The 25,809-nt window shown below is 59.7% G+C and overlaps 3 protein-coding genes across 3 annotated transcripts; all 3 read left to right on the top strand.

The window, feature by feature from the left end:
* Window positions 1–384: 384 nt before the first annotated feature.
* LOC145550558 (uncharacterized) lies at window positions 385–2,906 on the top strand. The gene is made up of 3 exons (XM_081604452.1): window positions 385–2,193; window positions 2,283–2,531; window positions 2,604–2,906. Exons 1-3 carry the CDS (start codon window positions 880–882, stop codon window positions 2,889–2,891), a joined length of 1,851 nt encoding a protein of 616 aa, XP_081460578.1. The 5' UTR covers window positions 385–879; the 3' UTR covers window positions 2,892–2,906.
* Window positions 2,907–10,343: 7,437 nt separating this feature from the next.
* LOC145550560 (uncharacterized) lies at window positions 10,344–12,870 on the top strand. Its single transcript, XM_081604455.1, has 3 exons — window positions 10,344–12,157; window positions 12,247–12,495; window positions 12,568–12,870. The coding sequence occupies exons 1-3, from the start codon at window positions 10,844–10,846 to the stop codon at window positions 12,853–12,855; spliced, it is 1,851 nt and encodes a 616-aa protein (XP_081460581.1). The 5' UTR covers window positions 10,344–10,843; the 3' UTR covers window positions 12,856–12,870.
* A 6,103-nt stretch (window positions 12,871–18,973) lies between these two features.
* LOC145550559 (uncharacterized) lies at window positions 18,974–21,432 on the top strand. Its single transcript, XM_081604454.1, has 4 exons — window positions 18,974–19,416; window positions 19,508–20,719; window positions 20,809–21,057; window positions 21,130–21,432. The coding sequence occupies exons 2-4, from the start codon at window positions 19,850–19,852 to the stop codon at window positions 21,415–21,417; spliced, it is 1,407 nt and encodes a 468-aa protein (XP_081460580.1). The 5' UTR covers window positions 18,974–19,416; window positions 19,508–19,849; the 3' UTR covers window positions 21,418–21,432.
* The last annotated feature ends 4,377 nt before the right edge of the window (window positions 21,433–25,809 follow it).

Below are 25,809 nucleotides of genomic sequence, written 5' to 3'. Positions count from 1 at the left end.
ATAACCCTCCTTATGGTCTGTGGACACTGTCCACTCTTAACGGGGCCCTGGCACCGTTCACCGCGGCCCTGGCTCCATTCACCACTTGTAAACATTGGCGGGGCGCCGGCAGTCGCTGCCCTAACTCGTTACTGGAGGCGGGGCGCCAGTAGTCGCGGCCCTGGCTCCATTCACCACTCGCGGCCCTGGCTCCATTCACCACTCGCGGCCCTGGCTCCATTAACCACTCGCGGCCCTGGCTCCATTCACCACTCGCGGCCCTGGCTCCATTCACCACTCGCGGCCCTGGCTCCATTAACCACTCGCGGCCCTGGCTCCATTCACCACTCGCGGCCCTGGCTCCATTCACCACTCGCGGCCCTGGCTCCATTAACCACTCGCGGCCCTGGCTCCATTCACCACTCGCGGCCCTGGCTCCATTCACCACTCGCGGCCCTGGCTCCATTCACCACTCGCGGCCCTGGCTCCATTCACCACTCGCGGCCCTGGCTCCATTCACCACTAACACTTTGTCATTTTTCTGTTGTCTGAAAATATTTCTAAGTGTTGGTTGGGAACACTTTGTCATTTTTTTGTCTATCACCCACTTTTCAGACTTTCCTTTATTCTCATTCAGGTAGTGTTTTTCCGCATAAGGTGTTTAAATCCCAATCACTTCTTTTTGTGCCCCTGGTAAGGCATAGAGCTTTCAGAGCAGCCAGAGCAGCTGGGGGCAATCGCGCAATCAGCGCCCTGCCCGCCTGCTGCTGCTGCTGCCGCTGCCGCCGCCTCGCAATCAGGCTCAATAGGACCCAGCTGCCCGTTCCACCCTCGCTGCTGCAAACTTCTCCGGACAACAACGCTTCTGCCGGACGTTTCTACTGCAGGACGTGTGTCCAGATGCCCCAACAACCACGCTGCCCCGTCTGCCAAGGCAAGTTTGCTCAGCTGCCCAAGCATTTAGAGCGTTTTCATTGCATTTTAAACCCTGTTGAACGGAAGATACTAGTAGCCTTCGCCCACAGACGGGTGAACATCCGTGGGATGGCCTGCCCAGTCAGGGCTTGCGGATACTCTGGTCCAAGGGTGGACAGACACCTATCCAGGGTTCACAACCGCCTCGAGCCACAGGTGTTACGCGACCTCCTTCTCCAGCTTCAGTGGCGTTCCACTCTCCGCGCCATCGCAGAGCTTCGCTCCACGGATCCGACCCCGCCGCTGGCATCCGGCCTGGATGCCCAAGACCCGAACAGCAGAGCTCCAGAGTCGCAGGGAGAGGACGCAGACGTGTCGTCGTCTCCTGGCCCCACACAACGCAGGGCGCCACGGCCGCTTTCAAGTACAGACTCTTCTCCTCATGCTGTCACCATGCCTGCTTCTGCTTCTCCGCCTGGTTCACCTGCAGCCACCGGAGCCCCGTCTCCTGCAGCCACCGGAGCCCCGTCTCCTGCAGCTTCTCCGCAGGGCCAGACCGACTCTGATTCCCCTGCAACATCAACCTCCACAAGGCCAGTCAGAGGACTTGCCCTGCTGCCATTTGCTCCAAGGAAGTTTCCACCACCCGTGGAGCGCTACCTTGAAGAGTTCCATTCAGATCTGCGGGGTGCCCTGCCGAGCGCACAGCACAGGATGAACGCACGCTCCAAGCTGGGTCGGGTCCGTAGCTTTCTCTCATTTATTGCACACGGCAGGCAGGTCAACCCCACCTGGAAGTTCCTGGACGACGTGGAACGGGTCCACGCCTTCCCGCAGGCACTGAAGCTGAAGAAAAGAGCCATAACGACTGTTAAAGTTTACCTGGTGAACCTGTCCCAGTTCATGGATTACTTTGCCGCTACACCCCCGCGGGAATGCAGGCTGACCCGGAGACAGATCACCGCCGTCAGCAGAGCGGTCAAGGCTGACCTCCTCCAAATAGCCACCGAGGTGACCCTCCACCAGATCGAAGTTAAGCGCTCCAAGGAACGGCGGACCGTCACCAGAACCCAGCTGAGAACCTGCAAGACCCTGGCCAGGACGACAATCCCTTCCCTGCTAAGAAAGCTGGAGAACCAGCCAACCATCCAGTTGCGGAACCAGTTCTATGGTTACCTAGCTTGCTATCTCTCTGCGGTCTATGGTCACAGAGCAGGGGTCTTGACAAACATGACTGCCGACGAGCTCCAGGAAGCGATTGATGAAGCCCAGGAAGGCGCTCCGGGCTTTGTGATTAATGTAAGTTTCTGGTAGAACCAGACCTGGTAGAACCAGACCTGGGGAACGGGCATGGGAAGCTAATCTAATCTAATCTGATCTCTCCTCAGGTGAGGAGGCACAAGACGAACCGTGCGTTCGGCGCCGCCCAGCTGTTCTTGAGCCATGCCGAGTTCGGGTGGTTCGTACGTTGGATGGGTGTCCGCCGGCTGCTGGAACCACGCTGCAAGCTACTGTTTTTCAGCGCACAACAGACGCGTATAAGACGGCTAAGCAAATACGCGGCGTGTGCATGGAGCTCAATGGGACTTCCGGGCCGTCCCACGGTAACCGATCTAAGGACAGCGGTAGCGACCCACGTGAGTGATCCATTAACGGCTCTGAACTCACCCGCTTTTCTGTTTTTAAATGTATTTTCTGGTTCTACGCAGGCACGGGATGCGCACGGCAGCGAGGTCAGGGGACAACTGTCTAGGGTCATGTGTCATGACACGAGGACCGCGGACCGGTACTATGCCAACCATCTCACCGCGGAGCAATTGGCTGACATCCGGAACGCGTTCGACCGAGCCACAGCACCCCAATCCTCTCCGAGCTCTGGAAGATCCAGGGCCGCTAGTCCTGCCAGTGTACTGGCTACGGATGGTGACTCCTCGGGGGATCTGGCTCCATCAAGCAGTCCTACAGAGACGGAGCCACCCACTGGAACTATTCAATAAAGAATTTAAATGTTTACCGCTAAATCTGCTTTATTATTGGGGTGTTTTGGGGAAAACCTACGGGCAGAGAGAACCATACAACCAGGCCCTCCAGACGAGTAAGTGAAGCCACACTGAAACACACCTCATCGGCCCCAGAAGTACGCAGGCCCTGGAAGTTCGTGCCCCTGGAGAGGTCTGATGACCCAGAGACTGGCAGGAGAGGGGACAGGCCCGCCACACGCCCGAGCGTGACGGGCCCTGGCCGGCCTCGAGAGGCCGGCCAGCCCCCTCTCCATCCTGGAGGGTCAGAGAACCGTAACCAGCAAGGCACCGGCCGAACCTGCGCACACATACTGTGGTCCCCCTCCTCGGACCCCAACCCCCCAGCACACAGGGCCTAGAAGCTCGTGCCCCTAGTGGGGCAGGATCAAACCAGACCAAGGGAGGGAAGGGGGGCCGAGGTCTGCCACACCGGAGTGTGGCAGGCCCACACCGGTCACGGATGACCGACGCTGGCCCCCAATCGCCTCTGAAGGGTCAGAGAACCGGGAAGGGAGAGAGAACCGGGAACCGAAGGGTTGTGGGGGGCGAGCTGAGGCCTGCACCCTCGCCTGGGAACCGGAGGAAGTTCGTGCCCCTGGTATGGCAACGGTCCTTTCGTGGGGGCCCCGGAGGTCGGCCGACAAAAAGGATAGGATCGAGGGGGGGAATCTCTTGAATGTCAGTGGGTACCCCTCTCTCACGACGGTCTGAACTTCTCTTCACCACTGGCAGAGTGATCCATCGCTAAGAGCTTTTGTGTGTCTGTTCAGGGAAAGCTCAGAGAATGTGGGTTTGACAAAAGCGACCGACTGGCGCTCGACTCGCCGAGGGCCCCCGCCCGACAGGGCGAAGGTCCGCCGCCGAGGCGAGTCATTGAACCCCCCGTGCCCTCTCCGGGGGAGAGGGGAGAGTTGGGTACCAGCCGGCGCGCGGAGAGCGGCCAGGGCTTAGCCGCGTCCCCGCACTGGGGGTTTTCGGTTCCGAGTTTGGGGCCGTCACCGTAGGTTCGCCGTGCGCTCGGCGCCGCCCCGACGCAGCCTCCAACGCTCGCTCCGCCGTCCGGCCCCGCGAAGCCCTTCGGGGTCGGAGCGACGGTTACGAGCGCTTTGGAGCAGAGGCTGCCGGGCGGCCCCGGAGGGCGCCTTCGGCGGGTGGTCGGCCCCGGACTAAGTCGGTGGAGCCGGTCCGCGACAGATACAAATCCCACCCCCCAAACAGTTAAATGGGGCGGGAAGAGCACAGCCGCGGGCCGGAGCCCGGCGCGGAGAACGGTCGTGCGCCGCGGCGGGCCGGAAGACGGACGGAGCCGAGGCTCCGCCGCTCCCGCCCCGGACGCGACATCCGGCCGCCGAGACCCCCGCGCCGAGGATCTGCTATCAAGTACGGGGGAGGGGGGGAAAAGCGGTGTGAGGGAGACGGGGGGCTCAGGTCGAACCACAACCGCCGAAGCGGCGTGGCCGGCCCCGGCCAGACCCTGAGGACTGGCCGGCCCCGTTTCCCCGCGGCGCTCCCCCCCCCAAGAACCTCGACCCAGCAATTAGTTATGTAGCCACCGAGAGCCAACAAGAGCCACGCGCCGAGAGCGGGGCCTCACTCAAGGCCCCGCAACCCAACGCCGCAGCAGCTCTGGTCTCTCAGTGGCTCAATCTTTTAGACAAGCATATGCTACTAGGCAGGCCGGTGACGGAAGGTTGCTCCGGCGACGCACCGCGTGGGTGCGCGCTTTATCCGGAGGAGAGCCCGCCGACTTCCGGCTCCGAGGCGCGGGGCATGCATCTCGAAAGGTCGTGCGTCGTCAGGGTTTGAGAAACTCTATGATCTCCTGGAGCCACCGCCGCTTGCGGAGGCCGGTTCCACCCCCAAACGATACCCAACTGGAACCGACCGGCGATGGACCAGTGAAAGACGGCTGGGACAGACGGGACGTCTCGGTCTCGCTACCGATGGTACGACCGCGGGCTGGAGCGGGTGGGGTCGGGCATACATGCCTCCAGACCCGCGTCTGCACGGGTCAGGAGACGGGCCTGCAAGGCTGAAGGAACCCTTCGCCGAAGCGCCAATGCTTCAGAGCACCAGGGCCGGCGAGAGCCCTTCATGGCAGGCCACATTTGTACCGTACCACAGACTGTCAGTACCCGGGTCTAGAGGCGAACCTGCAAGGTTGGAGGAACCCTTCGCCGAAGCGCCAGTGCTTGAGAGCACCAGGGCCGGCGGGAGCCCTTCATGGCAGGCCACGTGTGCTGTTCGGTCGGTTGTGTGTGTGTAAGTGTGCGTGGGAGACATCCACTGGAGCTCCAGGACCTCCAGCGGGACCCCGGGCGGACCGGAGTCCGCTCAGAGCACACCGCCTTCGGCCTGGGCCCAGGGTGTCCTTGCCGCTCTGTCCTGCCTTCCACAGAGCTCCGGGGCGAGCCAGAGAACCTCCAGGCCCGTCGGAAGGACCCAGCAGACTCACCGGCCAAATCTGAGACATGTCGGCCAAAGCCCCGGTTCTCCAGAGAAAAGGCAGACTTTTTTTTTTAAAACCGCTCAAAATGCACTAAAATGGGGGAAAAGAGGGCTGAAACCTGCTTAGATAGGCTCGCCAGACATCCAGGTTTCCGAAAATATAATTTTCTAAGACCTCACTTTCCCATTTTTCTTCTAAGTCCCTCTTTTCCAACTCTCTTCTCATATCGTTCCGGCAGTGTTTTGACGGGTAAGGTGACGCAATACCCTCGGCGAGTTTCATGGGCGAAAGTGAAAGTAAAAAAGACCGGACATTTTAGTGTGCACCGGACCTTCCGGTGCTAATATCTCGGTCGTTCTTTGCGGTAGAAGGAAACGGATGGCACGGGGCTGTTCCCCGGACTCCGGACTATCGGGCCATGGTGCGTTTTTACCGAAAAAGTGCATTTTTCGCCGTTTTTGGACCGCTTTTCCGCGAAACGCTTAAAAATTCGTTAAAAATCGTAGGAAGGTCCTGGAGCAAATCGGACACCACCAGCGCACTCCTGGGACTCGTCCGGTTCCAACGGTGTATGACATGCCCGGGTTCCCGTCCGTTTTGACCGCTTTTTCGGGGGACCGAATGGGACCGCTTTGGCGAAAATCACTTAAAAATTCGTTAAAAATCGTAGGAAGGTCCTGGAGCAAATCGGACACCACCAGCGCACTCCTGGGACTCGGCCAACGAGGTTCCGATCGGGTCGGTCGGGACTGGTAGCACATGACAGTGGCGCGAGGATGATGTTGAGCAGCCGATGGATCTCGCGTCTCGTGACGATGGACCTCGACAGAGAACCGGCTTTGTCGGCTCCGGGGGACATCACCCGGGGCATCCCAGGAGCACGATGGTGCAGTCCCGGTTCGTTTGGACCGCGGAAAATGACCGACTCGTAGACGTTAAAACACCATTGACGACGCTAGTAATACGGGGAATACGGAGGCCCCCCGACCCCGGGCGCCGATCGAACGGGAACGTCCTAGGCGAAATCGGAGACCACCGGGGCACTCCTGGGACTCGCCCGGTTCTTCCAGTATATAGTTTGCCTAGGTTCCGTACGAATTTGAAATCCGGGCCTGGAGCAACAGAGACATACCAGGCCTGCAGAACCAGGCTGGGACATCCAGGCCCAGGCCAGCAAGACATCCAGGCCTGCAGAACCAGGCACAGACATCCAGGCACAGACATCCAGGCAGAGACATCCAGGCCTGCAGAACCAGGCCTGGCACAGACATCCAGGCAGAGACATCCAGGCCTGCAGAACCAGCACAGACATCCAGGCCAGCAGACATCCAGGCACAGACATCCAGGCCAGCAGACATCCAGGCACAGACATCCAGGCCTGCAGAACCAGCACAGACATCCAGGCCTGCAGAACCAGGACATCCAGGCAGAGACATCCAGGCTGCAGAACCATGCACAGACATCCAGGCCTGCAGACATCCAGGCACAGACATCCAGGCACAGACATCCAGGCCTGCAGAACCAGCGACATCCAGGCTGCAGAACCAGCACAGACATCCAGGCCTGCAGAACCAGGCTGGGACATCCAGGCAGCAGACATCCAGGCCTGGCCAGACATCCAGGCCTGCAGAACCAGCACAGACATCCAGGCAGAGACATCCAGGCCTGCAGAACCAGCACAGCACAGACATCCAGGCCTGCAGAACCATCCAGGCCAGCACAGACATCCAGGCAGAGACATCCAGGCCTGCAGAACCAGCGACATCCAGGCCTGCAGACATCCAGGCAGAGACATCCAGGCACAGACATCCAGGCCAGCAGACATCCAGGCAGAGACATCCAGGCCTGCAGAACCAGCACAGACATCCAGGCACAGACATCCAGGCCTGCAGAACCAGCGACATCCAGGCCTGGCAGACATCCAGGCAGAGACATCCAGGCAGCAGACATCCAGGCCTGCAGACATCCAGGCAGCAGACATCCAGGCCTGCAGACAGACATCCAGGCAGAGACATCCAGGCCTGCAGAACCAGCACAGACATCCAGGCACAGACATCCAGGCAGAGACATCCAGGCCTGCAGCAGACATCCAGGCACAGACATCCAGGCAGAGACACCAGCTGGGACATCCAGGCCTGCAGCAGACATCCAGGCACAGACATCCAGGCAGAGACATCCAGGCCTGCAGACATCCAGGCACAGACATCCAGGCAGAGACATCCAGGCCTGCAGCAGACATCCAGGCCTGCAGAACCAGCCGACATCCAGGCACAGACATCCAGGCACAGACATCCAGGCCTGCAGCCAGACATCCAGGCCTGCAGAACCATCCAGGCACAGACATCCAGGCCTGCAGAACCAGCACAGACATCCAGGCACAGACATCCAGGCCTGCAGAACCAGCACAGACATCCAGGCAGCAGACATCCAGGCCTGCAGAACCAGCGACATCCAGGCACAGACATCCAGGCACAGACATCCAGGCCTGCAGAACCAGGCGGACATCCAGGCCTGCAGAACCAGGCGACATCCAGGCCAGAACCAGCGACATCCAGGCCTGCAGAACCATGCACAGACATCCAGGCACAGACATCCAGGCCTGCAGAACCAGCGACATCCAGGCACAGACATCCAGGCACAGACATCCAGGCAGAGACATCCAGGCCTGCAGCCAGACATCCAGGCACAGACATCCAGGCAGAGACATCCAGGCCTGCAGAACCAGCGACATCCAGGCAGCAGACATCCAGGCTGCAGGACATCCAGGCCAGCAGACATCCAGGCCAGCCAGCGACATCCAGGCCTGCAGAACCAGCACAGACATCCAGGCACAGACATCCAGCCAGACACCAGCAGACATCCAGGCCTGCAGAACCAGCACAGACATCCAGGCACAGACATCCAGGCAGAGACATCCAGGCCTGCAGAACCAGCACAGACATCCAGGCCTGGACATCCAGGCACAGACATCCAGGCAGAGACATCCAGGCCTGCAGCCACGACATCCAGGCCATCCAGCAGACATCCAGGCAGAGACATCCAGGCCTGGACATCCAGGCACAGACATCCAGGCAGAGACATCCAGGCACATGGACATCCAGGCCTGGAACCAGGCACAGACATCCAGGCAGAGACATCCAGGCCTGGACATCCAGGCAGAGACATCCAGGCCTGGACATCCAGGCACAGACATCCAGGCAGAGACATCCAGGCCTGGACATCCAGGCCTGGACATCCAGGCAGAGACATCCAGGCCTGGACATCCAGGCACAGACATCCAGGCCTGGACATCCAGGCCTGGACATCCAGGCAGAGACATCCAGGCCTGGACATCCAGGCACAGACATCCAGGCAGAGACATCCAGGCCTGGACATCCAGGCACAGACATCCAGGCCTGGACATCCAGGCACAGACATCCAGGCAGAGACATCCAGGCCTGGTGACCTCCAGGCCCACACCCAGACTTGGCTCCGGGGTCAGACACAGTCTTGGAACCCCCCCCACCCCCGATAGAACCAGGCTCTCCACACGAGTATGTGAACCCACACTTAAGCACCCCTCCTCGGACTAAACCAAGCAGTACGCAGGCCCTGGAAGCTCGTGCCCCTGGTAAGGCAACTCAGTTTTACGATGTGGCCTTGGGTTGACCGGGGAGAGGCTACCCTCCCCAGCCTCTTCCGGCCGAGCGCCCCCTGTCCGGTCCCTGGATGGGACTTAGACTTTTTCTCGCCATCAACTGAGAACCGGGCCTGCCAGGCCCACCGGCCGAGCACGTGTACCCCACACTTAAGCACCCCCTCCTCGGACTACACCCAGCAGTACGCAGGCCCTGGAAGTTCGTGCCCCTGGTAAGGCAGCAGGACTTAGATTCTGGTAAAAAATGTTGGGTTTCTCCATAGGTTTAACTGGAGAGTGTTCGCTGCGTACCCGAATTTTGCACATCTTCTAACGGCCACCAACAGGGCAATTTTGACCCGATCGAGATGCGGCTTGGCAGCCTTTGCGATCTCGTCTCGGCCTACACACATACCGAATTTTGGAGCTCTAGCATCAAAGCTTGGCCCTTCAGAGCCATGTGCGGTTTTCGGACCCCAGGTCCGGATCGACACAAGGGGGCGTGCCTGAATTGAAAAACCGGTGACATTAGTTCCATGTGGTCGGACTGAACACCCCCACGAAGTTTCAGCTCCGTTGGACCACGTTAAGTGGGTCTCCCTGGTGTTTGAATTTCGTGTTTCCAGAAAAACCGCTCCATTGATTTGAATGGGAAATGGCCGCCCGGAACCATAATTTTCCACATATTCTAACGGCCACCAACAGGGCAATTTTGATCCGATCGCGATGCGGCTTGGCAGCCTTTGCGATCTCGTCTAGCTCTTTAAACGTACCGATTTTTATAGCTCCAGCTACTACGGTTCTTGCTGGGGGGCCGGTGCCGTTTTTAGAAATGGGGGGTCCGGATCGACCCCACAGGGGCGTGCCTGGATTGAACAAGCGGTGGCATACGGTCCATGGGGTCGGACTGAACACCCCCACGAAGTTTCAGCTCTGTGGGACCACGTTAAGTGGTAATGCCACGCGGTTTTATTTCCAGTTACCATAACCCTCCTTATGGTCTGTGGACACTGTCCACTCTTAACGGGGCCCTGGCACCGTTCACCGCGGCCCTGGCTCCATTCACCACTTGTAAACATTGGCGGGGCGCCGGCAGTCGCTGCCCTAACTCGTTACTGGAGGCGGGGCGCCAGTAGTCGCGGCCCTGGCTCCATTCACCACTCGCGGCCCTGGCTCCATTCACCACTCGCGGCCCTGGCTCCATTAACCACTCGCGGCCCTGGCTCCATTCACCACTCGCGGCCCTGGCTCCATTCACCACTCGCGGCCCTGGCTCCATTAACCACTCGCGGCCCTGGCTCCATTCACCACTCGCGGCCCTGGCTCCATTCACCACTCGCGGCCCTGGCTCCATTAACCACTCGCGGCCCTGGCTCCATTCACCACTCGCGGCCCTGGCTCCATTCACCACTCGCGGCCCTGGCTCCATTCACCACTCGCGGCCCTGGCTCCATTCACCACTCGCGGCCCTGGCTCCATTCACCACTAACACTTTGTCATTTTTCTGTTGTCTGAAAATATTTCTAAGTGTTGGTTGGGAACACTTTGTCATTTTTTTGTCTATCACCCACTTTTCAGACTTTCCTTTATTCTCATTCAGGTAGTGTTTTTCCGCATAAGGTGTTTAAATCCCAATCACTTCTTTTTGTGCCCCTGGTAAGGCATAGAGCTTTCAGAGCAGCCAGAGCAGCTGGGGGCAATCGCGCAATCAGCGCCCTGCCCGCCTGCTGCTGCTGCTGCCGCTGCCGCCGCCTCGCAATCAGGCTCAATAGGACCCAGCTGCCCGTTCCACCCTCGCTGCTGCAAACTTCTCCGGACAACAACGCTTCTGCCGGACGTTTCTACTGCAGGACGTGTGTCCAGATGCCCCAACAACCACGCTGCCCCGTCTGCCAAGGCAAGTTTGCTCAGCTGCCCAAGCATTTAGAGCGTTTTCATTGCATTTTAAACCCTGTTGAACGGAAGATACTAGTAGCCTTCGCCCACAGACGGGTGAACATCCGTGGGATGGCCTGCCCAGTCAGGGCTTGCGGATACTCTGGTCCAAGGGTGGACAGACACCTATCCAGGGTTCACAACCGCCTCGAGCCACAGGTGTTACGCGACCTCCTTCTCCAGCTTCAGTGGCGTTCCACTCTCCGCGCCATCGCAGAGCTTCGCTCCACGGATCCGACCCCGCCGCTGGCATCCGGCCTGGATGCCCAAGACCCGAACAGCAGAGCTCCAGAGTCGCAGGGAGAGGACGCAGACGTGTCGTCGTCTCCTGGCCCCACACAACGCAGGGCGCCACGGCCGCTTTCAAGTACAGACTCTTCTCCTCATGCTGTCACCATGCCTGCTTCTGCTTCTCCGCCTGGTTCACCTGCAGCCACCGGAGCCCCGTCTCCTGCAGCCACCGGAGCCCCGTCTCCTGCAGCTTCTCCGCAGGGCCAGACCGACTCTGATTCCCCTGCAACATCAACCTCCACAAGGCCAGTCAGAGGACTTGCCCTGCTGCCATTTGCTCCAAGGAAGTTTCCACCACCCGTGGAGCGCTACCTTGAAGAGTTCCATTCAGATCTGCGGGGTGCCCTGCCGAGCGCACAGCACAGGATGAACGCACGCTCCAAGCTGGGTCGGGTCCGTAGCTTTCTCTCATTTATTGCACACGGCAGGCAGGTCAACCCCACCTGGAAGTTCCTGGACGACGTGGAACGGGTCCACGCCTTCCCGCAGGCACTGAAGCTGAAGAAAAGAGCCATAACGACTGTTAAAGTTTACCTGGTGAACCTGTCCCAGTTCATGGATTACTTTGCCGCTACACCCCCGCGGGAATGCAGGCTGACCCGGAGACAGATCACCGCCGTCAGCAGAGCGGTCAAGGCTGACCTCCTCCAAATAGCCACCGAGGTGACCCTCCACCAGATCGAAGTTAAGCGCTCCAAGGAACGGCGGACCGTCACCAGAACCCAGCTGAGAACCTGCAAGACCCTGGCCAGGACGACAATCCCTTCCCTGCTAAGAAAGCTGGAGAACCAGCCAACCATCCAGTTGCGGAACCAGTTCTATGGTTACCTAGCTTGCTATCTCTCTGCGGTCTATGGTCACAGAGCAGGGGTCTTGACAAACATGACTGCCGACGAGCTCCAGGAAGCGATTGATGAAGCCCAGGAAGGCGCTCCGGGCTTTGTGATTAATGTAAGTTTCTGGTAGAACCAGACCTGGTAGAACCAGACCTGGGGAACGGGCATGGGAAGCTAATCTAATCTAATCTGATCTCTCCTCAGGTGAGGAGGCACAAGACGAACCGTGCGTTCGGCGCCGCCCAGCTGTTCTTGAGCCATGCCGAGTTCGGGTGGTTCGTACGTTGGATGGGTGTCCGCCGGCTGCTGGAACCACGCTGCAAGCTACTGTTTTTCAGCGCACAACAGACGCGTATAAGACGGCTAAGCAAATACGCGGCGTGTGCATGGAGCTCAATGGGACTTCCGGGCCGTCCCACGGTAACCGATCTAAGGACAGCGGTAGCGACCCACGTGAGTGATCCATTAACGGCTCTGAACTCACCCGCTTTTCTGTTTTTAAATGTATTTTCTGGTTCTACGCAGGCACGGGATGCGCACGGCAGCGAGGTCAGGGGACAACTGTCTAGGGTCATGTGTCATGACACGAGGACCGCGGACCGGTACTATGCCAACCATCTCACCGCGGAGCAATTGGCTGACATCCGGAACGCGTTCGACCGAGCCACAGCACCCCAATCCTCTCCGAGCTCTGGAAGATCCAGGGCCGCTAGTCCTGCCAGTGTACTGGCTACGGATGGTGACTCCTCGGGGGATCTGGCTCCATCAAGCAGTCCTACAGAGACGGAGCCACCCACTGGAACTATTCAATAAAGAATTTAAATGTTTACCGCTAAATCTGCTTTATTATTGGGGTGTTTTGGGGAAAACCTACGGGCAGAGAGAACCATACAACCAGGCCCTCCAGACGAGTAAGTGAAGCCACACTGAAACACACCTCATCGGCCCCAGAAGTACGCAGGCCCTGGAAGTTCGTGCCCCTGGAGAGGTCTGATGACCCAGAGACTGGCAGGAGAGGGGACAGGCCCGCCACACGCCCGAGCGTGACGGGCCCTGGCCGGCCTCGAGAGGCCGGCCAGCCCCCTCTCCATCCTGGAGGGTCAGAGAACCGTAACCAGCAAGGCACCGGCCGAACCTGCGCACACATACTGTGGTCCCCCTCCTCGGACCCCAACCCCCCAGCACACAGGGCCTAGAAGCTCGTGCCCCTAGTGGGGCAGGATCAAACCAGACCAAGGGAGGGAAGGGGGGCCGAGGTCTGCCACACCGGAGTGTGGCAGGCCCACACCGGTCACGGATGACCGACGCTGGCCCCCAATCGCCTCTGAAGGGTCAGAGAACCGGGAAGGGAGAGAGAACCGGGAACCGAAGGGTTGTGGGGGGCGAGCTGAGGCCTGCACCCTCGCCTGGGAACCGGAGGAAGTTCGTGCCCCTGGTATGGCAACGGTCCTTTCGTGGGGGCCCCGGAGGTCGGCCGACAAAAAGGATAGGATCGAGGGGGGAATCTCTTGAATGTCAGTGGGTACCCCTCTCTCACGACGGTCTGAACTTCTCTTCACCACTGGCAGAGTGATCCATCGCTAAGAGCTTTTGTGTGTCTGTTCAGGGAAAGCTCAGAGAATGTGGGTTTGACAAAAGCGACCGACTGGCGCTCGACTCGCCGAGGGCCCCCGCCCGACAGGGCGAAGGTCCGCCGCCGAGGCGAGTCATTGAACCCCCCGTGCCCTCTCCGGGGGAGAGGGGAGAGTTGGGTACCAGCCGGCGCGCGGAGAGCGGCCAGGGCTTAGCCGCGTCCCCGCACTGGGGGTTTTCGGTTCCGAGTTTGGGGCCGTCACCGTAGGTTCGCCGTGCGCTCGGCGCCGCCCCGACGCAGCCTCCAACGCTCGCTCCGCCGTCCGGCCCCGCGAAGCCCTTCGGGGTCGGAGCGACGGTTACGAGCGCTTTGGAGCAGAGGCTGCCGGGCGGCCCCGGAGGGCGCCTTCGGCGGGTGGTCGGCCCCGGACTAAGTCGGTGGAGCCGGTCCGCGACAGATACAAATCCCACCCCCCAAACAGTTAAATGGGGCGGGAAGAGCACAGCCGCGGGCCGGAGCCCGGCGCGGAGAACGGTCGTGCGCCGCGGCGGGCCGGAAGACGGACGGAGCCGAGGCTCCGCCGCTCCCGCCCCGGACGCGACATCCGGCCGCCGAGACCCCCGCGCCGAGGATCTGCTATCAAGTACGGGGGAGGGGGGGAAAAGCGGTGTGAGGGAGACGGGGGGCTCAGGTCGAACCACAACCGCCGAAGCGGCGTGGCCGGCCCCGGCCAGACCCTGAGGACTGGCCGGCCCCGTTTCCCCGCGGCGCTCCCCCCCCCAAGAACCTCGACCCAGCAATTAGTTATGTAGCCACCGAGAGCCAACAAGAGCCACGCGCCGAGAGCGGGGCCTCACTCAAGGCCCCGCAACCCAACGCCGCAGCAGCTCTGGTCTCTCAGTGGCTCAATCTTTTAGACAAGCATATGCTACTAGGCAGGCCGGTGACGGAAGGTTGCTCCGGCGACGCACCGCGTGGGTGCGCGCTTTATCCGGAGGAGAGCCCGCCGACTTCCGGCTCCGAGGCGCGGGGCATGCATCTCGAAAGGTCGTGCGTCGTCAGGGTTTGAGAAACTCTATGATCTCCTGGAGCCACCGCCGCTTGCGGAGGCCGGTTCCACCCCCAAACGATACCCAACTGGAACCGACCGGCGATGGACCAGTGAAAGACGGCTGGGACAGACGGGACGTCTCGGTCTCGCTACCGATGGTACGACCGCGGGCTGGAGCGGGTGGGGTCGGGCATACATGCCTCCAGACCCGCGTCTGCACGGGTCAGGAGACGGGCCTGCAAGGCTGAAGGAACCCTTCGCCGAAGCGCCAATGCTTCAGAGCACCAGGGCCGGCGAGAGCCCTTCATGGCAGGCCACATTTGTACCGTACCACAGACTGTCAGTACCCGGGTCTAGAGGCGAACCTGCAAGGTTGGAGGAACCCTTCGCCGAAGCGCCAGTGCTTGAGAGCACCAGGGCCGGCGGGAGCCCTTCATGGCAGGCCACGTGTGCTGTTCGGTCGGTTGTGTGTGTGTAAGTGTGCGTGGGAGACATCCACTGGAGCTCCAGGACCTCCAGCGGGACCCCGGGCGGACCGGAGTCCGCTCAGAGCACACCGCCTTCGGCCTGGGCCCAGGGTGTCCTTGCCGCTCTGTCCTGCCTTCCACAGAGCTCCGGGGCGAGCCAGAGAACCTCCAGGCCCGTCGGAAGGACCCAGCAGACTCACCGGCCAAATCTGAGACATGTCGGCCAAAGCCCCGGTTCTCCAGAGAAAAGGCAGACTTTTTTTTTTAAAACCGCTCAAAATGCACTAAAATGGGGGAAAAGAGGGCTGAAACCTGCTTAGATAGGCTCGCCAGACATCCAGGTTTCCTAAAATATAATTTTCTAAGACCTCACTTTGCCGTTTTTCTTCTAAGTCCCTCTTTTCCAACTCTCTCCTGATATCGTTCCGGCGTGTTTTGACGGGTAAGGTGACGCAATACCCTCGGCGAGTTTCATGGGCGAAAGTGAAAGTAAAAAAGACCGGACATTTTAGTGTGCACCGGACCTTCCGGTGCTAATATCTCGGTGGTTCTTTGCGGTAGAAGGAAACGGATGGCACGGGGCTGTTCCCCGGACTCCGGACTATCGGGCCATGGTGCGTTTTTACCGAAAAAGTGCATTTTTTTCCGCGAAAGCGGACCGAATGGACCCGCTTTGGCGAAAATCACTTAAAAATTCGTTAAAAATCGTAGGAAGGTCCTGGAGCAAATCGGACACCACCAGCGCACTCCTGGGACTCGCCCGGTTCCATCGGGGTATGACATGCCGGGTCCCGTCCGTTTGACCGCTTTTTCGGGGACCGAATGGACCGCTTTGGCGAAAATCCTTAAAATTCGTTAAGAATCGTAGGAAGGTCCTGGAGCAAATCGGACACCACCAGCGCACTCCTGGGACTCGCGCGGTTCCATCGGGGTATACATGCCGGTCCGCCGTTTTGACGTTTTCGGGGGACCGAATGGGACGCTTTGGCGAAAATCGCTTAAAAATCGAAAAACGGGGGAACGGTCCAGGCTCGGAGGACATCACCGACCGGGGCATCCAGGAGCACGATGTGCGTCCCGGTTCGTTGGACGCGGAAAGGTATTTGACCGACTTCCGGTACGGTTAAACCATAGACGACCGCAGGAAGGTCCTGGAGCGAACGGAGGCACCTAGTATCCGAGCGCCGGATCAACGGTGTACGCATGAGCGGGCCGGCCTTCCGGACCGCCCCCGCCCCCCCGGCCGCTGGCGCAATCGCTAAATTCGTTAAAATCGGGGACGTCCTAGGCGAATCGGAGACCACCGGGCACTCCTGGACTCGCCGGTCTTCAGTATATAGTTGCCTAGGTTCCGTACGAATTGAATCCGGCCTGGAGCACAGAGACATCAGGCCTGCAGAACCAGGCTGGGACATCCAGGCAGAGACATCCAGGCTGGACATCCAGGCAGAGACATCCAGGCACAGACATCCAGAGACATCCAGGCACAGACATCCAGGCAGAGACATCCAGGCTGGACATCCAGGCAGAGACATCCAGGCTGGACATCCAGGCACAGACATCCAGGCAGAGACATCCAGGCTGGACATCCAGGCAGAGACATCCAGGCTGGACATCCAGGCAGACATCCAGGCAGAGACATCCAGGCTGGACATCCAGGCACAGGACATCCAGGCAGAGACATCCAGGCGACATCCAGCAGACATCCAGGCAGAGACATCCAGGCTGGACATCCAGGCAGAGACATCCAGGCTGGATCCAGGCCTGGACATCCAGGCAGCAGACATCCAGGCCATGGACATCCAGGCACAGACATCCAGGCAGAGACATCCAGGCCTGGACATCCAGGCAGCAGACATCCAGGCCTGGACATCCAGGCACAGACATCCAGGCAGAGACATCCAGGCCTGGACATCCAGGCACCAGAGACATCCAGGCCTGGACATCCAGGCACAGACATCCAGGCAGAGACATCCAGGCTGGACATCCAGGCAGGACATCCAGGCTCCAGGCACAGCACAGACATCCAGGCCACTGGACATCCAGGCAGAGACATCCAGGCCTAGAGACATCCAGGCACATCCAGCAGACATCCAGGCCTGGACATCCAGGCACATGGACATCCAGGCAGAGACATCCAGGCCTGGACATCCAGGCACAGACATCCAGGCAGGACATCCAGGCTGGACATCCAGGCAGAGACATCCAGGCTGGACATCCAGGCACCAGCAGACATCCAGGCACTGAGACATCCAGGCACAGACATCCAGGACATCCAGTCCAGGCAGAGACATCCACGGACATCCAGGCAGACATCCAGGCTGGACATCCAGGCACAGACATCCAGGCAGAGACATCCAGGCCTGGACATCCAGGCCTTGACCTCCAGGCCCACACCCAGACTTGGCTCCGGGGTCAGACACAGTCTTGGAACCCCCCCCCACCCCCGATAGAACCAGGCTCTCCACACGAGTATGTGAACCCACACTTAAGCACCCCTCCTCGGACTAAACCAAGCAGTACGCAGGCCCTGGAAGCTCGTGCCCCTGGTAAGGCAACTCAGTTTTACGATGTGGCCTTGGGTTGACCGGGGAGCCGCTACCCTCCCCAGCCTCTTCCGGCCGCGCGCCCCCTTCCGGTCCCTGGATGGGACTTAGACTTTTTCTCGCCATCAACTGAGAACCGGGCCTGCCAGGCCCACCGGCCGAGCACGTGAACCCACACTTAAGCACCCATCCACGGACTAACCCAGCAGTACGCAGGCCCTGGAAGTTCGTGCCCCTGGTAAGGCAGCAGGACTTAGATTCTGGTAAAAAATGTTGGGTTTCTCCATAGGTTTAACTGGAGAGTGTTCGCTGCGTACCCAAATTTTGCACATCTTCTAACGGCCACCAACAGGGCAATTTTGACCCGATCGCGATGCGGCTTGGCAGCCTTTGCGATCTCGTCTCGGCCTACACACACACCGAATTTTGGAGCTCTAGCATCAAAGCTTGGCCCTTCAGAGCCATGTGCGGTTTTCGGACCCCAGGTCCGGATCGACACAAGGGGGCGTGCCTGAATTGAAAAACCGGTGACATTAGTTCCATGTGGTCGGACTGAACACCCCCACGAAGTTTCAGCTCCGTTGGACCACGTTAAGTGGGTCTCCCTGGTGTTTGAATTTCGTGTTTCCAGAAAAACCGCTCCATTGATTTGAATGGGAAATGGCCGCCCGGAACCATAATTTTCCACATATTCTAACGGCCACCAACAGGGCAATTTTGATCCGATCGCGATGCGGCTTGGCAGCCTTTGCGATCTCGTCTAGCTCTTTAAACGTACCGATTTTTATAGCTCCAGCTACTACGGTTCTTGCTGGGGGGCCGGTGCCGTTTTTAGAAATGGGGGGTCCGGATCGACCCCACAGGGGCGTGCCTGGATTGAACAAGCGGTGGCATACGGTCCATGGGGTCGGACTGAACACCCCCACGAAGTTTCAGCTCTGTGGGACCACGTTAAGTGGTAATGCCACGCGGTTTTATTTCCAGTTACCATAACCCTCCTTATGGTCTGTGGACACTGTCCACTCTTAACGGCGCCCTGGCACCGTTCACCGCGGCCCTGGCTCCATTCCCCACTTGTAACCATTGGCGGGGCGCCGGCAGTCGCTGCCCTAACTCGTTACTGGAGGCGGGGCGCCAGTAGTCGCGGCCCTGGCTCCATTCACCACTCGTAAACAGAGGCGGCGGGGCGCCGGAAGTCGCTGCCCTAACTCGTTACTGGAGGCGGGGCGCCAGTAGTCGCTGCCCTGGCTCCATTCACCACAAACACTTTGTCATTTTCTGGTGTCTGAAATATTTCTAAGTGTTGGGAACACTTTGTCATTTTTCTGGTGTCTGAAAATATTTCTAAGTGTTGGGAACACTTTGTCATTTTTTTGTCTATCACCCACTTTTCAGACTTTCTTTTATCCTCATTCAGATAGTGTTTTTTCGCATAAGGTGTTTAAATCCCAATCAATTCTTTTCGTGGCCCTGGTAAGGCATGATTGATTCAACACTTAGAAAGTTTTCTGAGACATTCTGTGCGGCTGGAAGCAATCGTGCAATCAGCGCCCTGCCTGCCTGCCTGCCTGCCTGCCTCGCAATCAGGCTCAATAGAACCCAGCTGCCCGTTCCAGCCTTTCTGCTGCGACCTTCTCCAGAGAACCAAGCTTCTGCCAGACAACCAAGCTTCTGCCGGACATTACTGCCAGACGTGGGTCCAGATGCCTCCAGACCGACGCTGCCCAATCTGCCAACGCAAGTTTTCTCTGCTGCCCAAGCATTTAGAGCGGACCCATTGCATCTTGAACCCTGCTGAGCGTAAGATACTCCTTGCCTTCGCCCACAGACGAGTGAACATCCGTGGGATGACTTGCCCAGTCAGAGCGTGTGGATACAATGGTCCGAGGGTGGACAGACATCTGTCCGGTGCTCACAACCGCCTCGAGCCACAGGTGTTAGCCGACCATCTTCTGCAGCTTCAGTGGCGCTCAACTCTCCGCGCCATCGCAGAGCTTCGCTCCACGGATCCGAACCCGCCGCTGGCATCCGGCCTGGACGCCCAAGACCCGAACAGCAGAGCTCCAGAATCGCAGGGGAAGACGCAGACGTGTCGTCGTCGTCTCCCGGCACCCCACGCCGGGCACCACGGCCGATATCAAGTACAGACTCTTCTCCTCATGCTGTCACCATGCCTGCTTCTGCTTCTCCGCCTGGTTCACCTGCAGCCACCGGAGCCCCGTCTCCTGCAGCTTCTCCGCATGGTTCACCTGCAGCCACCGGAGCCCCGTCTCCTGCAGCTTCTCCGCCGGGCCAGACCGACTCTGATTCCCCTGCAACATCAACCTCCACAAGGCCAGTCAGAGGACTTGCCCTGCTGCCATTTGCTCCAAGGAAGTTTCCACCACCCGTGGAGCGCTACCTTGAAGAATTCCACTCAGATCTGCGGGGTGCCCTGCCAAGCCAACAGCACCGGATGAACGCACGCTCCAAGCTGGGTCGGGTCCGTAGCTTTCTCTCATTTATTGCACACGGCAGGCAGGTCAACCCCACCTGGAAGTTCCTGGACGACGTGGAACGGGTCCACGCCTTCCCGCAGGCACTGAAGCTGAAGAAAAGAGCCATAACGACTGTTAAAGTTTACCTGGTGAACCTGTCCCAGTTCATGGATTACTTTGCCGCTACACCCCCGCGGGAATGCAGGCTGACCCGGAGACAGATCACCGCCGTCAGCAGAGCGGTCAAGGCTGACCTCCTCCAAATAGCCACCGAGGTGACCCTCCACCAGATCGAAGTTAAGCGCTCCAAGGAACGGCGGACCGTCACCAGAACCCAGCTGAGAACCTGCAAGACCCTGGCCAGGACGACAATCCCTTCCCTGCTAAGAAAGCTGGAGAACCAGCCAACCATCCAGTTGCGGAACCAGTTCTATGGTTACCTAGCTTGCTATCTCTCTGCGGTCTATGGTCACAGAGCAGGGGTCTTGACAAACATGACTGCCGACGAGCTCCAGGAAGCGATTGATGAAGCCCAGGAAGGCGCTCCGGGCTTTGTGATTAATGTAAGTTTCTGGTAGAACCAGACCTGGTAGAACCAGACCTGGGGAACGGGCATGGGAAGCTAATCTAATCTAATCTGATCTCTCCTCAGGTGAGGAGGCACAAGACGAACCGTGCGTTCGGCGCCGCCCAGCTGTTCTTGAGCCATGCCGAGTTCGGGTGGTTCGTACGTTGGATGGGTGTCCGCCGGCTGCTGGAACCACGCTGCAAGCTACTGTTTTTCAGCGCACAACAGACGCGTATAAGACGGCTAAGCAAATACGCGGCGTGTGCATGGAGCTCAATGGGACTTCCGGGCCGTCCCACGGTAACCGATCTAAGGACAGCGGTAGCGACCCACGTGAGTGATCCATTAACGGCTCTGAACTCACCCGCTTTTCTGTTTTTAAATGTATTTTCTGGTTCTACGCAGGCACGGGATGCGCACGGCAGCGAGGTCAGGGGACAACTGTCTAGGGTCATGTGTCATGACACGAGGACCGCGGACCGGTACTATGCCAACCATCTCACCGCGGAGCAATTGGCTGACATCCGGAACGCGTTCGACCGAGCCACAGCACCCCAATCCTCTCCGAGCTCTGGAAGATCCAGGGCCGCTAGTCCTGCCAGTGTACTGGCTACGGATGGTGACTCCTCGGGGGATCTGGCTCCATCAAGCAGTCCTACAGAGACGGAGCCACCCACTGGAACTATTCAATAAAGAATTTAAATGTTTACCGCTAAATCTGCTTTATTATTGGGGTGTTTTGGGGAAAACCTACGGGCAGAGAGAACCATACAACCAGGCCCTCCAGACGAGTAAGTGAAGCCACACTGAAACACACCTCATCGGCCCCAGAAGTACGCAGGCCCTGGAAGTTCGTGCCCCTGGAGAGGTCTGATGACCCAGAGACTGGCAGGAGAGGGGACAGGCCCGCCACACGCCCGAGCGTGACGGGCCCTGGCCGGCCTCGAGAGGCCGGCCAGCCCCCTCTCCATCCTGGAGGGTCAGAGAACCGTAACCAGCAAGGCACCGGCCGAACCTGCGCACACATACTGTGGTCCCCCTCCTCGGACCCCAACCCCCAGCACACAGGGCCTAGAAGCTCGTGCCCCTAGTGGGGCAGGATCAAACCAGACCAAGGGAGGGAAGGGGGGCCGAGGTCTGCCACACCGGAGTGTGGCAGGCCCACACCGGTCACGGATGACCGACGCTGGCCCCCAATCGCCTCTGAAGGGTCAGAGAACCGGGAAGGGAGAGAGAACCGGGAACCGAAGGGTTGTGGGGGGCGAGCTGAGGCCTGCACCCTCGCCTGGGAACCGGAGGAAGTTCGTGCCCCTGGTATGGCAACGGTCCTTTCGTGGGGGCCCCGGAGGTCGGCCGACAAAAAGGATAGGATCGAGGGGGGGAATCTCTTGAATGTCAGTGGGTACCCCTCTCTCACGACGGTCTGAACTTCTCTTCACCACTGGCAGAGTGATCCATCGCTAAGAGCTTTTGTGTGTCTGTTCAGGGAAAGCTCAGAGAATGTGGGTTTGACAAAAGCGACCGACTGGCGCTCGACTCGCCGAGGGCCCCCGCCCGACAGGGCGAAGGTCCGCCGCCGAGGCGAGTCATTGAACCCCCCGTGCCCTCTCCGGGGGAGAGGGGAGAGTTGGGTACCAGCCGGCGCGCGGAGAGCGGCCAGGGCTTAGCCGCGTCCCCGCACTGGGGGTTTTCGGTTCCGAGTTTGGGGCCGTCACCGTAGGTTCGCCGTGCGCTCGGCGCCGCCCCGACGCAGCCTCCAACGCTCGCTCCGCCGTCCGGCCCCGCGAAGCCCTTCGGGGTCGGAGCGACGGTTACGAGCGCTTTGGAGCAGAGGCTGCCGGGCGGCCCCGGAGGGCGCCTTCGGCGGGTGGTCGGCCCCGGACTAAGTCGGTGGAGCCGGTCCGCGACAGATACAAATCCCACCCCCCAAACAGTTAAATGGGGCGGGAAGAGCACAGCCGCGGGCCGGAGCCCGGCGCGGAGAACGGTCGTGCGCCGCGGCGGGCCGGAAGACGGACGGAGCCGAGGCTCCGCCGCTCCCGCCCCGGACGCGACATCCGGCCGCCGAGACCCCCGCGCCGAGGATCTGCTATCAAGTACGGGGGAGGGGGGGAAAAGCGGTGTGAGGGAGACGGGGGGCTCAGGTCGAACCACAACCGCCGAAGCGGCGTGGCCGGCCCCGGCCAGACCCTGAGGACTGGCCGGCCCCGTTTCCCCGCGGCGCTCCCCCCCCCAAGAACCTCGACCCAGCAATTAGTTATGTAGCCACCGAGAGCCAACAAGAGCCACGCGCCGAGAGCGGGGCCTCACTCAAGGCCCCGCAACCCAACGCCGCAGCAGCTCTGGTCTCTCAGTGGCTCAATCTTTTAGACAAGCATATGCTACTAGGCAGGCCGGTGACGGAAGGTTGCTCCGGCGACGCACCGCGTGGGTGCGCGCTTTATCCGGAGGAGAGCCCGCCGACTTCCGGCTCCGAGGCGCGGGGCATGCATCTCGAAAGGTCGTGCGTCGTCAGGGTTTGAGAAACTCTATGATCTCCTGGAGCCACCGCCGCTTGCGGAGGCCGGTTCCACCCCCAAACGATACCCAACTGGAACCGACCGGCGATGGACCAGTGAAAGACGGCTGGGACAGACGGGACGTCTCGGTCTCGCTACCGATGGTACGACCGCGGGCTGGAGCGGGTGGGGTCGGGCATACATGCCTCCAGACCCGCGTCTGCACGGGTCAGGAGACGGGCCTGCAAGGCTGAAGGAACCCTTCGCCGAAGCGCCAATGCTTCAGAGCACCAGGGCCGGCGAGAGCCCTTCATGGCAGGCCACATTTGTACCGTACCACAGACTGTCAGTACCCGGGTCTAGAGGCGAACCTGCAAGGTTGGAGGAACCCTTCGCCGAAGCGCCAGTGCTTGAGAGCACCAGGGCCGGCGGGAGCCCTTCATGGCAGGCCACGTGTGCTGTTCGGTCGGTTGTGTGTGTGTAAGTGTGCGTGGGAGACATCCACTGGAGCTCCAGGACCTCCAGCGGGACCCCGGGCGGACCGGAGTCCGCTCAGAGCACACCGCCTTCGGCCTGGGCCCAGGGTGTCCTTGCCGCTCTGTCCTGCCTTCCACAGAGCTCCGGGGCGAGCCAGAGAACCTCCAGGCCCGTCGGAAGGACCCAGCAGACTCACCGGCCAAATCTGAGACATGTCGGCCAAAGCCCCGGTTCTCCAGAGAAAAGGCAGACTTTTTTTTTTAAAACCGCTCAAAATGCACTAAAATGGGGGAAAAGAGGGCTGAAACCTGCTTAGATAGGCTCGCCAGACATCCAGGTTTCCGAAAATATAATTTTCTAAGACCTCACTTTCCCATTTTTCTTCTAAGTCCCTCTTTTCCAACTCTCTTCTCATATCGTTCCGGCAGTGTTTTGACGGGTAAGGTGACGCAATACCCTCGGCGAGTTTCATGGGCGAAAGTGAAAGTAAAAAAGACCGGACATTTTAGTGTGCACCGGACCTTCCGGTGCTAATATCTCGGTCGTTCTTTGCGGTAGAAGGAAACGGATGGCACGGGGCTGTTCCCCGGACTCCGGACTATCGGGCCATGGTGCGTTTTTACCGAAAAAGTGCATTTTTTTCCGCGAAAGCGGACCGAATGGACCCGCTTTGGCGAAAATCGCTTAAAAATTCGTTAAAAATCGTAGGAAGGTCCTGGAGCAAATCGGACACCACCAGCGCACTCCTGGGACTCGCCCGGTTCCATCGGGGTATGACATGCCAGGGTTCCCGTCCGTTTTGACCGCTTTTTCGGGGGACCGAATGGGACCGCTTTGGCGAAAATCGCTTAAACATTCGTTAAAAATCGTAGGAAGGTCCTGGAGCAAATCGGACACCACCAGCGCACTCCTGGGACTCGCCCGGTTCCATCGGGGTATGACATGCCAGGGTTCCCGTCCGTTTTGACCGCTTTTTCGGGGGACCGAATGGGACCGCTTTGGCGAAAATCGCTTAAAAATTCGTTAAAAATCGGGGGAACGTCCTAGGCGAAATCGGAGACCACCGGGGCACTCCTGGGACTCGCCCGGTTCTTCCAGTATATAGTTTGCCTAGGTTCCGTACGAATTTGAAATCCGGGCCTGGAGCAACAGAGACATACAGGCCTGCAGAACCAGGCTGGGACATCCAGGCAGAGACATCCAGGCCTGCAGAACCAGGCACAGACATCCAGGCAGAGACATCCAGGCCTGCAGAACCAGGCTGGGACATCCAGGCAGAGACATCCAGGCTGGGACATCCAGGCAGAGACATCCAGGCACAGACATCCAGGCAGAGACATCCAGGCACAGACATCCAGGCAGAGACATCCAGGCTGGGACATCCAGGCAGAGACATCCAGGCTGGGACATCCAGGCTGAGACATCCAGGCAGAGACATCCAGGCACAGACATCCAGGCAGAGACATCCAGGCTGGGACATCCAGGCTGGGACATCCAGGCAGAGACATCCAGGCTGGGACATCCAGGCTGAGACATCCAGGCAGACATCCAGGGACATCCAGGCTGAGACATCCAGGCAGAGACATCCAGGCTGAGACATCCAGGCAGACATCCAGGCTGCGACATCCAGGCAGAGACATCCAGGCAGAGACATCCAGGCAGAGACATCCAGGCTGAGACATCCAGGCAGAGACATCCAGGCTGGGACATCCAGGCAGAGACATCCAGGCTGGGACATCCAGGCTGAGACATCCAGGCGGACATCCAGGCAGAGACATCCAGGCACAGACATCCAGGCAGAGACATCCAGGCAGAGACATCCAGGCAGAGACATCCAGGCACAGACATCCAGGCAGAGACATCCAGGCTGGGACATCCAGGCAGAGACATCCAGGCAGAGACATCCAGGCGGACATCCAGGCAGAGACATCCAGGCTAAGACATCCAGGCAGAGACATCCAGGCAGAGACATCCAGGCAGAGACATCCAGGCAGAGACATCCAGTGGACATCCAGGCAGAGACATCCAGGGACATCAGGCAGAACATCCAGGCAGAGACATCCAGGCTGAGACATCCAGGCACAGACATCCAGGCAGAGACATCCAGGCA

This window comes from Poecilia reticulata, unplaced genomic scaffold (genome assembly GCF_904066995.2).
Source record: "Poecilia reticulata unplaced genomic scaffold, P_reticulata-male-v2 Scaffold_86, whole genome shotgun sequence".
Lineage (NCBI taxonomy): Eukaryota > Metazoa > Chordata > Actinopteri > Cyprinodontiformes > Poeciliidae > Poecilia > Poecilia reticulata.
The sequence above is the reverse complement of the archived record's forward strand: the minus strand, read 5'-3'. Positions and strand labels throughout refer to the sequence as shown.

What these genes read in the sequence shown, in the direction of transcription:
- LOC145550560 (XM_081604455.1), top strand. Translation starts at nt 10,844, where the DNA reads ATGCCCCAACAACCACGCTGCCCCGTCTGCCAAGGCAAGTTTGCTCAG. An exon ending in CTCCGGGCTTTGTGATTAAT is followed by an intron (nt 12,158 to 12,246) that starts GTAAGTTTCTGG and finishes ATCTCTCCTCAG; the next exon opens with GTGAGGAGGCACAAGACGAA. An exon ending in GGACAGCGGTAGCGACCCAC is followed by an intron (nt 12,496 to 12,567) that starts GTGAGTGATCCA and finishes GGTTCTACGCAG; the next exon opens with GCACGGGATGCGCACGGCAG.
- LOC145550558 (XM_081604452.1), top strand. Translation starts at nt 880, where the DNA reads ATGCCCCAACAACCACGCTGCCCCGTCTGCCAAGGCAAGTTTGCTCAG. An exon ending in CTCCGGGCTTTGTGATTAAT is followed by an intron (nt 2,194 to 2,282) that starts GTAAGTTTCTGG and finishes ATCTCTCCTCAG; the next exon opens with GTGAGGAGGCACAAGACGAA. An exon ending in GGACAGCGGTAGCGACCCAC is followed by an intron (nt 2,532 to 2,603) that starts GTGAGTGATCCA and finishes GGTTCTACGCAG; the next exon opens with GCACGGGATGCGCACGGCAG.
- LOC145550559 (XM_081604454.1), top strand. Translation starts at nt 19,850, where the DNA reads ATGCCTGCTTCTGCTTCTCCGCCTGGTTCACCTGCAGCCACCGGAGCC. An exon ending in CTCCGGGCTTTGTGATTAAT is followed by an intron (nt 20,720 to 20,808) that starts GTAAGTTTCTGG and finishes ATCTCTCCTCAG; the next exon opens with GTGAGGAGGCACAAGACGAA. An exon ending in GGACAGCGGTAGCGACCCAC is followed by an intron (nt 21,058 to 21,129) that starts GTGAGTGATCCA and finishes GGTTCTACGCAG; the next exon opens with GCACGGGATGCGCACGGCAG.